The sequence below is a fragment of the Spea bombifrons genome, chromosome 7, assembly GCF_027358695.1.
Source record: "Spea bombifrons isolate aSpeBom1 chromosome 7, aSpeBom1.2.pri, whole genome shotgun sequence".
Classification (NCBI taxonomy): domain Eukaryota; kingdom Metazoa; phylum Chordata; class Amphibia; order Anura; family Pelobatidae; genus Spea; species Spea bombifrons.
The window spans coordinates 43,848,248-43,861,205 of NC_071093.1; the positions used below are offsets into that span (position 1 = coordinate 43,848,248).

General features: G+C 40.3%; 1 protein-coding gene across 1 annotated transcript; it reads left to right on the top strand.

Moving 5' to 3' along the window:
- Window positions 1–5,367: 5,367 nt before the first annotated feature.
- Window positions 5,368–11,525, top strand: SOX8 (SRY-box transcription factor 8). Its single transcript, XM_053471543.1, has 3 exons — window positions 5,368–6,034; window positions 9,153–9,373; window positions 9,878–11,525. Exons 1-3 carry the CDS (start codon window positions 5,616–5,618, stop codon window positions 10,603–10,605), a joined length of 1,368 nt encoding a protein of 455 aa, XP_053327518.1. The 5' UTR covers window positions 5,368–5,615; the 3' UTR covers window positions 10,606–11,525.
- Window positions 11,526–12,958: the final 1,433 nt, after the last annotated feature.

The window sequence follows — 12,958 nt, forward strand, 5'->3', positions numbered from 1 at the left end:
TTGAGACATGGCCTCCTTGGTCACTCATGTCTGGAGGGATAGTGAATGCACTCTAATGAAGAGAAGAAGTCAACTTATTCCATTTTAAAGTCTGGGGAGTCAAATACTCTTTGTATGCCCCAGAGTCTACTTTTCTTCATGTGAGTTAAAAACATGAGTTTATACTCACTTGGGACACAGTGTAGAGCAGGCTCTTAAGCAACTGGTCGCTCTCAAACTTTTTGTTATGGCACCTTGCTGCATTACCCTCTATCTCTTCTGCTGGGAGGCTGTTCCACTTATCAACCACCCTCTCAGTAAAGTAAAGTAAAACTTCCTTCCATTCCGTCTCAGCCTCTGACCTCTGGTGTTAGATTCGGGTCTCTTGTTGTAGCTTTTCTCCCCCTTGTTAAACCCCTTTATGTATTCAAATGTCTTTCTCCCATCCTCTCCCTTCTCTCTCCCAAGCCGGACATATTGAGATCTCCTAGTCTTTATCCTGGAGACCATTCCCCATTTTAGCCGCCCTCCTCTGAACTCTCTCCACAGTATCAATATCTTTCTGGAGATGGGGGTCTCCAGAGCTGCCTCCCAATACCCTAGGACATTTCTCCCCAAAGATCCATCTGGGCTGGTAACATTGTAATTCAGTATAAAACAAGGCAACAAGTTCATCTAATTGTTTCTCATAAAGGGGTGAAGAATTCCTTCCCGGCTCCAAAACGCCATCTGATCTTTGACTGGATCACCTGTACAATCAGCGCAGACCCAGGAAGAGCTTCCTAGACCTTCTTCCCATCATCCGAGTCAAATAACCCAAGAAGATGCAGCAGGTGAAGCCAAACACCATTTTTTTTTTTTTTTGCCTGGGAATAAACCCATTTGTTTTTCACGAGTACCTATTAAAGTTCCTTGAGCTCTATAAAGAGTTTCGCTGGGTTTTTACAAATTGCTGTCAACAAAACCTGCCCCCCTTTGTCCTCCCATTTCACCCTAGGATGCTAGATTTACCCCTCCGGCATCTTTCTTCATTTCCGAAAAAAAAAAAAAAAAAAAAAAAGCTCTTAGACCATACCAGGATTTGCAAACATTTTGGCCCGAACGAGAGAACGTGAAAGCAAATATAAATAAAATAAATTAAAAAAAAAATAAAAATAAATAAATACAAATTAAAAAAATAAATAGAATAAAATAAATTTCAAAAAATAGTTAAAAAAATAAATACAAATAAAATAAATAGAAAAAAATAAATAAAAAAATAGTTAAAAAAATAAATAAAAATTGTTAAAAAAAGAAATAAATCGATAAATAATAATAATAAAATACAATAAAGAAAAAAAAAGGCTGATTTTTACCAGAAGAGGCAGTACTTTGTTTGTTTACATTTTTTTTTGGTACATCAAAAACAGAAATTGTACTTTTTAATTTTGACTTGTTTCCTAAGACGGAGGAAATCCACCCGGATCATTCTGCTGCTGCTCAAAAAGCAAATGTTTGCGTCTGAGGAGGAAATGTTTATGGCACGGTGAAAAACGTTGTGTATTGGAATAAACAAGGCTGATCGGAACAGAAATGTATTTGATTAGGGGCTGCGTGTTCCTGCGCGCGGTATAAACATCGTATGGCCACGTTTCCATTGACCCGAATGCCTGTTCGTTATTTAACCCACTGAGTGCTGGCGGGCACTGTGCTCTGCGCCATTCTGGCACTTAAAGAGTTAAAGGAAGAACAGCGTTCTAGATTTAGTTAGCCAATAGCCAATTTAATTGGCCTTTTTCTTTCTACGTCTATAGCCTTGGCTTATCCATTAGAAACACTGTTACTTGCACTGGTGAATGTCCAGTTACTTCCCAGAAATAACGCTTTAATCATGTAAAAATGGGTCTTATTCAAATTTCTGCCGGGAATACTTCAGTGTGATGTCACACAATAGTAAGCTCTGATAGGTTGTTGCCATACTAATTAAAAAAAGGCTTTTTACATGTTTCAGTGTTTTCATGCATGTGCATAGTAATGTTTTCTCTAAGCGGAACCTCTAATGAGCTTATAACATAGAAGCAGAGAATTTGCCCCATTCGGCCCCCGTCTAGTCGCCCGTCTCTCCTGCTGTAAAGACTCAAACCTCAATCAGTCGTTGGTCTCGTCTTAGATTCGGGAGCCGTATGTCTATCCCATGCGTGTTTAATACCCTCACTGTATTACCCTCTACCACTTCTGCTGGGAGGCTGTTCCACCTATTTAGCACACTCTCTGATGTGAAATATATGAGGTCTGACATATTTTGTAATTTAGGCAAATAGATTCTTAAGAGAAAATAAAACAATGGCCTTCAGTCCGAGCTTTTATGAGTTCAATAGGGATTGCTCATGGCCGGTGCTGGGACTTTTCACAGCCCAGACTAGAACTTGCTCTGTGACTAGTAACTATTCCTTATGGCTTCTAAAAGTTTACGAGTTACACATCTGTGCACTAAAGAAACCCACGCAATGTATACTCCTTCCTATTCGCCCCCCGCTGTCATCGTATAGAAGACTCCCAGTTGGTGCTTTTGCTGCCAGTATGTTGTGGTTGATATCCCTGCTTGAATGCAGGTGACTTGATTAGGTGTGTTCTTAAACCATAAACTGTACCTTAAAACTCAAAAATAAGAATCCCTACCTGAATCCTGAAACCTGTGACCCGAATGGCTCTAATACCGGCCCCCATGGAGACCTTGACTTGTCATTAGTTAAAGATACACTTAATTGAGTCACCTGCATTCAAGCAGGGATATCAACCATAACATACTGGGAGCAAAAGCACCAACTGGGAGTCTTATATAGGATCCCAGCTGGGGGAATAGGAAGGGGTTTGCTCCAGACTGTGTGACCCCCAGAATCTGCCCCGAGACCCTGAGACTGGGGCAGAAACCTGAAGGTTCTCGTGTATCTTGCTGAGGATACTCGGCAGTAATAATTGCTGCTTCATTACAAGGTATTTGGGAAAATAGCTTTATGGGTCCATAAGCGATGCTAACGGCTGCTGCATTCCGACACACTCTGTAATGAGGAATTATGGGAAATGAAGGAAAATTTGCATGAATTGCTCTGGCCGTGACAGGGAAGGCAGATGTTATGTCAGAGAACAAACCTATAAATCTAAACAGCTTGAGAAAAAATAATAATAATAGGTAGATCAGTAGAACAGCCTCCCAGCAGAAGTGGTAGAGGGTAATACAGTGAGGGTATTAAACATGCATGGGATAGACATACGGCTCCTGAATCTAAGACGAGACCAACGACTGATTAAGGTTTGAGTCTTTACAGCAGGAGAAGGGGGCCGGATGGGGCCGATCTGCCGGCAGATTTTATGTTTTTAAGAAATTGTCCCTTTTTTTAAATATTTCCTGAATTGATGGCATTCTGTGGATTTCCGTAGCCCTGCAGCATGAACGTTTGCAAGCCCGCATTACACAGGGGCAGATAATTGCATTTGTTCCGATGCATTGTGGGTTCTTGCTTAGGGGTGCATTTAAACAACAGGGGGTGGTGGTCTGCGCTGATCCTGCTCCCAGTGGGGGAGGTTGCGAGATATATTTCCAGCTGGCGGGCAGTATTTCTGCAGAGGGCGAATTAAAACAGCCTTCCTGCAGCTCCTGGTCTGTGCGTGGAGCTGCAACAGTATCCGAGTGTCCGTGGCGGCCCCTTACTGCATCCCCTCTCCCATATATAACCATATTCATCCCAAAATAAGGCTTTGCTTATATTTGGTTTTAACCGTTTCAGCGCGAGGGCAGGTTACTGCCTTTCGTTCCATTCGAAGAAGAGACCTCTAAGGTCTTATATAATAAGCTTATACAACTTTCCATCTTTTCTCTGATGGCCCAATAAAAAGTATCCCCTTCGACTCCACTTTCTCACTTCCTACCTGGCATTCAACAGGTTAACTAGTGCAGGGGGAGGGGGGATACTCCAAAAAAGAGAGGTACAGGATAAAAGAGAGAAATATAAGGAGGGAGAGACCTAGAAACACAATCTGTCCTTCATCGGGATCACTCTAAATATGCAACAAAAAACAAAAACAAACAAAAAAAATCCATTATGAAAATTTAATAGAAATTATATAAAAAAATAAAACAAAATGCTTGTGTTTAATGTTTAATAATTTTCAAAATATTACCTAGATATAAACAAGAATAACTCCAGGTAAGAAAATCGTAATGACATCAAAAACAGTTTTTTTAAAATAAATATATATATATTGGTTATTCTCATGAAATCATAATATGATGATATGATGTCATAAAGCTACAGTTAGATTTGATTAAATATTAAAATTCAGGTTGAACAAAAATGAATGTTTTTAATCTAGGTAGTCCAGGTTTAAACAAATAAAAAGGGAAATAATGGAGAAATATCCAAGCGGATTGATCTCTGGAGTGCTTTGTGGTTCGTGGAGACCCCACTGAGTGCCCCCGGGGGGGTGACAATCACTCAGAATACGAGGGCCATGGGATGGAACTTTGCGCCAGTTCGTGAAAAACAAAAACATGAGAGCAAAACACGAAAACAAACGGCATTTAGATGAGAAAGAGGAAGCCGGTGCTGAGTCCGGAGCGCAGCTCAGCGGATAGTCTTTTTTTATGTTTTTATTCAAAATGTATTGAGTTTTACAATTTTAAGTGTTTTTAAGAGACAAAATGCCATACAGAACATATATATCTATATATATCAATGCCATATAGGACACATACACACACACATATATATATATTTATATCATAGAAAACCTAGAATTTTCCGGCAGATCGGCCCCCATTCGGCCCCCGTCTAATTGCCCGTTTCTCCTGCTGTAAAGACTGGAACCTTAATCAGTCGTTGGTCTCGTCTTAGATTCAGGAGCCATATGTCTATCCCATGCATGTTTAATACCCTCGCTGTATTACCCTCTACCACTTCTGCTGGGGGGCTGTTGTGCTTATCTACCACCCTCTCAGCAAGGTATATGACCTAGTGCCATCAACAAGTAGGGCCCCCCCCTATACCAACCTTATCAGTGAAACAAACCGAAAATACGGTAAATAAAATAAAAACCACAGCTATGGCTCCCCACAGTCTATTTATTAATGATTGCAGCGCTAGGCTTGTAATAGAGGATTAGCTGCCCAGTGCTGAAGGCGTTAAGTCCGGCTGGGGATGATGGGAGTTGTAGTCGGAGCCCCGATGCCGTGGAAGGCACACACGTGGGAAGTGACACCAGTGAAAGTGACCCTCTCCCTCTCCCTTTAAAGCGCCTGCTGCAGCCGCCCCCTTTTTTTGGAGAAGGAGGGGGCGGGAGGGGCTTCTGAGTCCTTCTTATAGCAGCTGGGGCAGGATGGGAGGGCAGAGCACAGTGTGAGCTGCTGCTGGGTGGTGGATCTGCTCTGAGGACTCCGGGAGCGGCTTCGTTAAAGTGACATCTTGGACCTTCTGCTGGACTTTAATCTTAAAGGGGACGCGTCCTGCCAGGACCGGGCTCAGCGGGTGGACAGCTCCGTTGGTGCTTTAGCCAAGTGCCCCAGTAGCCGGCACTGAACCTGCTTTTGCCCCCTCCGTTCCAGACCCCTCTGCCCCTTTCTCTGCTACTCGGGGTCGGTCAGACCCAAGCCCGGCTCCCCGATGCTGAACATGAGTGCGGAGCAGGACCAGGCTCGGGATGCCCCCTGCAGCCCCGCGGGCACCGGCAGCTCCCTGTCTCACGTGTCGGACTCGGACTCGGACTCGCCCCTGTCTCCTGCCGGCTCGGAGGGCCGAGGATCGCACAGACCCCCCATGTCCAAGAACGACTCGGAGGGGCCCATGGACGAGCGCTTCCCGGCCTGCATCCGCGATGCCGTGTCCCAGGTGCTGAAGGGCTACGACTGGAGCCTGGTGCCCATGCCGGCCCGCGGCTCCGGCTCCCTGAAAGCCAAGCCCCACGTCAAGAGACCCATGAACGCCTTCATGGTGTGGGCGCAGGCTGCCCGGAGGAAGCTGGCGGATCAGTACCCCCATCTGCACAACGCGGAGCTCAGCAAGACCCTGGGCAAGCTCTGGAGGTGAGTGACCCCGGTACCTGCCCCGTGTATAGAGCAAGCGCTGCCTGGCCTGTGTATAGATAAACTTTACCTGCCCCGTGTATAGAGCAAAGTGTACCTGCCCTGTGTATAGAGCAAGCGCTACCTGCCCCGTGTATAGAGCAAAGTGTATCTGCCCTGTGTATAGAGCAAGCGCTACCTGCCCCGTGTAATAGAGCAAAGTGCTCTACCTGCCCCGTGCATGGTGCAAGGTCTGCCTGCTCAATGTATATAACAAATTCTACATGCTGAATGTATAGTGCAAGCTCTACCCTCTCACGTTGTGGTGCAAGATCTCCCCGCTTGATGTATAGAACAAGCTCTTCCAGCTGAATATATAGGACAAGCTCTCCCCGCTATATTCTTCTTCTTGCTGAATGTATAGTACCAGTCCTACCTGTTAAATGTATAGCGCCTCGTCTACCTGCTGAATGCATGGTGCATCCTCTACATGCCGAATGTATAGAGCAAACTCATGGGAGCCTGTGGGGTGGAAATGTCAGGGCTTGAGAGATTTGCGTAGAGTCTAAAACCCAGCCTGTTTTTATTGGGAGTCAGGAAAGGGTTAAACCCGCAGACTATAATGTACAATATCTCGAAATACTCAATATTGGCCATCGTCTGCCAGTGGTGGGCTTACATTTTAATGCCCAACCTTAGGGTGGCGGAGAAACACCAGGCTTAGGCGCGTTATTAATATGCCGCAGAGATGGAAAAACACACACCCCTCTAAAGCAGTAACTGTAAATTTATTCCGCCCCATGGCCTGAACAGTCTCTTTGTGGTTTCACGTACAAGTGAATCATTTTTGAGAAAATGCAGGAAATCAGGATTCCGTTCTTCCACTGGTGACACCAAATGTGCCGTTTTTCGAGAAACTTTTCCACTTAAATTACTTTTCTTATCCCCAAATCCAAGCGTCCTCTCGCCTTCTCCAGTTTAATGCTGTCCGGTGGGCATCCCCGAAACAACGGTCCCAAATTGCAAAATAAGTTGCTTAAATTCACAAAATTCGAATTATTTTGCCTTTTTTCTTTAGAAATTTTTTATTATAATTTGGAAAAAAAAGAAACAACCGATAATTAATCAAAATCCCAGGATCTAATGTAGTAAAAGTTTACATTTACATCCTCAGAATAACTATATATATAAATACTGCATGCCTTTAAGATAAGTTAACCCTTCAATGATGTCCCCAAAAATCTTCGACCAATTATCTGTAAAATCTCCCTGCCAAATTTTTCCAAAATCCTTAAATCTGTGTACGGAAAAAATATTAGGCATGGGAAAATCTATAAAAGGGTTAAAATGTCAAAACTCAAGAAAAAAAATAAAAATGGGTTATCGCCAAGTGGGTTAAGACGTTCCAAGACCCACCTTACTTCTCGGTTACCGTTAGAGGACCTATAAATAGCAAATATTCGTGATAAATTGGGGCTGCCGTAATATTTATAATAAATTGATATTTAAATGAATTTGACAGTTCTTTCAGAAATTATTTGTGCATCCCCCGTGGCAGACAATGAGTTAATAGCTCCTGGAACTTTTCTTTAAAAAAAAATAAAAATCAATATTTTAAAAAATCTACTCCCCGCCCTTATTTTTTAGGATCCAGAATAAATATTGAAGGAAAGTTTTTGAAGATTAGTGATTACCGTGAGTCAAATGCGGTAAATGCTGGGAAATAGAAAAAAAAAATATATAATTATTTAGAATTAGAGTCATTGGGTAGAAAAAAAATTCTTCAAATTAAAACTTTTCTTGGTTTGGGATTTATTTTTAAATAATTAAAAGTTTTTTTTTAAGTTGGGGGAAAAAATAAGAGAAAAAGGGGTTTTCAGATCACTTTATTAATGAGGTCATTCCCGAGATTTGTTTATCGCCCTTCGGCAAGCAAAGGGTTAACATATAAAATTACATAAGGTCGGCTGGAAAAAATCATTAACTGTCTGGCAATAATTAATTAAAGAATCCTGGGAATTGTGTGAATCAGTAAACAGACATTTTCAACATAGTAACGTCAATTTTTTATAAATTTTCTTTTCCGGAAAACCTATTTAAATCAATTTCTTGAATTTAAAAAAAAAAAAAACAAAACATAATCTAAATTTTCACTGGAAATAATACATTTAATATATTAATGACATTCAGAGAAATCACTTTTTTTATTATTATTATTATTATTAAGTCCAATACAAAAAAAAAATGATTTTTAATATAGTTAATTAAACATTAATTATTTCATCTTCTGTTTAATATTAACTTAAAATATTGTATTTTTATTCTTGTAAAATCCTCTATATTTTTTTCTAAAAGTTCCAGAAAAGGGCACATGCCAACATTATCCACTGTAATTTTTTTTAACCAAAAAACATATATTTCAAACTTTTCTAGGCCCTTGGAATATATTTTTTAAAAATGCAGTTTAAAGACCGCAAGAAAAAAATCTCCTTTAATTCCGTTCGATCCAACAATGGAATATTGTCCGCTCCGAGCATGGTGGTGAATGATCACTTTGGCCAAAGAAGTTTTGACTTTTTTTTATTTGCTGGAAACTAGACATTTTTGCTCTTGGTAATCTTAGAAAACTAAGATTTTTTTTTTAAATGAATGCCATTTTGAGTACAGAAAAGTAAAAAAAAAGTTGTAACCTGGGGTGTGTCTTTAAGACGAGTGACTTAAAAAAAAAAATGATTCATTTGCCTTCGGAATGTTGGATTTAAGGAAGTTGATAATCCCCAAATCCTAGATTTTTTTATTGTGGAGGTTTTTTTTACGATTATATGTTTTGTTCTGTCTCCTGCAAACAGTCAACCAAGGATTTTGATAGAAAAGTAGAATTTTGGTCACATTTCAGTTGAAAATAGAAATCGAAAAACATTTCTGAGAAAATATTGAAAATATTGCTTGAAAATACTGGTTTCTTACAATATTTTTGCCGAATGTAACACTTTGTATATATTTTGTTTTGTTAGTAAGAAGTTTTTTGTTGTTTATCGCATGGGTTAGGAGCTGGGCCCACAAAACTGCCAGCTGGTGGGAATTGTGCAGGAAAGTCGCGTTGCCAACCAACTCATCCAAATCTCTTCTTTCACCGCAGATTGTTGAGTGAAAGCGAGAAGCGTCCCTTTGTGGAAGAAGCCGAGAGACTGCGAGTTCAGCACAAGAAAGATCACCCCGATTACAAGTACCAGCCCCGGAGACGGAAGAGCGTGAAAGCTGGACAGAGCGACTCGGACTCCGGGGCCGAACTCGGTCATCAGATGTACAAGTCCGACTCCGGAATGGGCGCCATAGGAGATCTTCACGGGGAGCACACAGGTAATTACTGGTCATCGCCCCAGACCTCTTGGACGGGGTTCCTTCAAGCCCTTCTAGTTCCGGTTGGGCGGATGGGCATTGCTCGCCCCGCTGGGTCTGAAAGGGTTGTTAACCAACAATCATCCTTGGCATGTAACCTTCCAGTATAGAGACGTCGTCGTTTCCAGCTCGTACTGGTGGTCCAAACGTTCTGCCTTGCCACGAACCGTGAAACATTTAACATTCCGAGACCTGGCTTTTATGGCGTTCTATAATGTTCTCTGCCTCCTAAATCTATTGTACATTAATTAATCGCAAGAAGAAATTCATTACCAAACCTTAAAGATTCAAGAAGTTATATAATTAAATATTTTTGAAATGTAGCTGTTACACTGTATCCGGAGGTAGACAGTTTTGAAGGTGGGAAACGGGTAGTGTTGACCTACGTATGAACGCGCATTGCTCCGTATAGGATTGGTTCTTAAATAATTATCGTTAATTTTATTTTATTTTCCGTCTCTGTAGGTCAAACCCACGGACCTCCGACTCCACCAACCACGCCGAAAACGGACCTGCACCACGGCGGCAAACAGGAACTTAAACACGAAGGGAGAAGGATGATGGACAACGGGCGCCAGAACATTGATTTCAGCAATGTGGATATCAACGAACTGAGCAGCGATGTCATCAACAACATAGAGACTTTTGACGTGCACGAATTCGACCAGTACCTCCCACTCAACGGCCATGGGGCGATTCCAGCTGACCACGGGCAGAACCCGACAGCAGCTTCCTATGCGACATCCTATAATCACCCAGGTGGCACCACGCAAGCTCCCGTTTGGTCTCATAAGAATCCGGCCACATCCACCTCTTCCAATGAGTCAGGCCAGCAGAGACCTCACATTAAGACTGAGCAGTTGAGTCCTAGTCATTATAGTGACCAGTCCCATGGTTCACCAACTCATTCTGACTACAACTCCTATAGTGCCCAGGCTTGCACCACTACTGTTCCCAGTGCCTCAATGTCTAGCTCTTTTCCCAGCTCCCAGTGTGACTACACAGACCTCCAAAGCTCCAGCTACTACAACCCATACCCTGGTTATCCTTCCAGTCTCTACCAGTACCCATACTTCCATTCCTCTCGACGTCCCTATGCCACCCCGATCCTCAATAGCTTGTCCATCCCACCATCTCACAGTCCCAACTCCAATTGGGATCAGCCTGTCTACACAACGCTGACCAGGCCTTAAAGAGTCTTCATTCTTTGGACGGAGGACTTAAGGACGTTGTTGTGTCTCTGGTTCTTGAAAACTTCTGGGAACGTATGCACTATAGACTGACTGTAAAGACGGGAGGCGCAGTGCCAGTTTCTTACAAGTGCCTGCTGATAAACCGAGGAGCTTTTCCTTCGTCGCCGATGGGGCGAGACTTCAGAATTCTCCAGGAAACACACACGAAAATTAAAAATAACTCAACACCTTACATTTTTTTTTTAAAGGGACTTTGAGATCATGTAAGATGAACCATGGGCTTCCGTTTCTCATGAGAAGACTGAATGTTTCTGTGCATAATAAGGAGGTGTCCAAAAGATTTGAAGTTTACGACAACGTGTCATACAAATAGACCAGCCATTCCGAATGTGCTGTGACCAATTAACCCAGTTCTAACCAATCTCTCACGTTGTGTAGGTGGAATGATCGGTGTAGGACAGTGCTGGGTCATCAGTTGTCCCCTTGGGACTGTTTACTACTACAGTTTCTCTGGTAGTTCTTTGGAGGCATTATTCATTATTCACCAGACGCCTGTAGAAGGTCCTAACCCACTTGGACGTTCTTCATGAACTACTTCCTGGCCTTTCGATGACTTCCTTTGTTCATCTCTCCGACCATAAGTGGATTCTAGAAAGAAGACCTCAAAAAACAAAAAAAAAACCCTAGTGTTTCTTTGCGTCTCAGGCCTTGGTGATCATGAAAAATCAATTTCCGTGGAATTTTTTGTTATTTTTTTGTTTTTAAATAATTTTTTTGGCTGTAATTAACATGTTTATTTTTTTTTGTTTTGTTTTGTTTCAAACTTTCTTATAGTTCCGAGATCTTTTAAATATATATAAAAAAAATATATTTATGTGCCGTATTATAAGTGATTAAATACTTTATTTGTATAAAAAAAACATAGTCACTCCAGTTTTTTAATAAACAAAAGAGATGACAAAGTTGGTTCTTGAGAATTTGGAAAAAATTATTTTCCAATTTTTTTTTATTTTTTTTTTTTTAAAGTGTTCCGTTTTGGTAAAAAATACAAATTAACTGAAAGTTACCGTATGATGCAATAAATTAAAAAAATATTTTGAAACAGTAATTTTTTCTAATATCCACAAACCAGTGTAATAATGAATTTTAAGGGATCAAAGGTTTGGGACCATATTTTTTTGGTTTAAGACACTATAATTATTGTCTCTAAAATGTTATGGCTAGGTAGATTCTGACTAATAATTTGATGGTTTGGCTTTTTTTTCATGTTTTTTCATTCCTTTATCATTGTATGCTGAGCATATAATTCCTATTTTATAGTAACTCGTGCCTTTTTAAAAATAGAAACAGACGCAAAATCATTAAAAAAAAAAGTATTCTGTACATTTGGGACAAATCTTAGAAATTTTATTTTTTTTCCTTGGTTTATTTCTTGTTGTTTTTTCTAGGACTCCATTTTTTTCTGAAAATCTTATTTTTCTGTCCAGTTGTGTGAGAATTTCAATGTTTAACATGCAGCTCTTTGTTTTATTAAAAAAAAGCTAACTTTTGTATATTCTATCTTTTCAAGAAAATTAAAATGGCTTTTTATTGAAACTTTTGTGGGTTTGTCACGTTTATGGTGGAATTTTAGTAAGTTTTGAAACAATTTGAATTATTAATTCTAAAATAATGGTCAAAAATTGTAATTAGATGATTTTAGTTTTTTGTTTTTTTTTAAATGAGGAACCTAAGGTTGCTAAATAAAATATCCCAAACAAAAGAAAATTGAATCCATAGAAATATCATAAAATTGCATGAATTAAAAAAAAACAAACCCAATGATTAAACAAAATTGTCCAAAAGCTACACAAGTGACAAAATAAAACATCTGAGATTTTTAACCCTTTTTAACCCTTATTGTTTCAACAATATATATATATATATATATATATATCAGTAAATCTTATAAATTACTTTTTACTTCCAAAATGGTCTTCATTTTAAAGGGATTTTTACATTTTATTTTAAAAATATTTAGATTTAAACGCAACTTTACCAAGTCTCTGAAATATAACAAATGCATGGAGATTCCACAATGCCCAACAGGGAAGGATATTTCAAAGGAGGGGTAATGTTACGGAAAGGGGCCGTAATCTAAAACTAGAGGGTCTCAGAGGCTTAGATGGAATGTAAGGAGGTTCTACTTAACCGAGAGGGTGGTAGATGAGTGGAAGAGCCTCCCAGCAGGGTAAAACAGGCAGACTAGATGGGTCGGATGGGTCTAATCTGATGGAAAATGTTGCTTCTGTTTCTTGAATCCTTGAAATGAAGTCTTAAATATGACTCCAGAAGTCTAGGAACAGTCAACTCT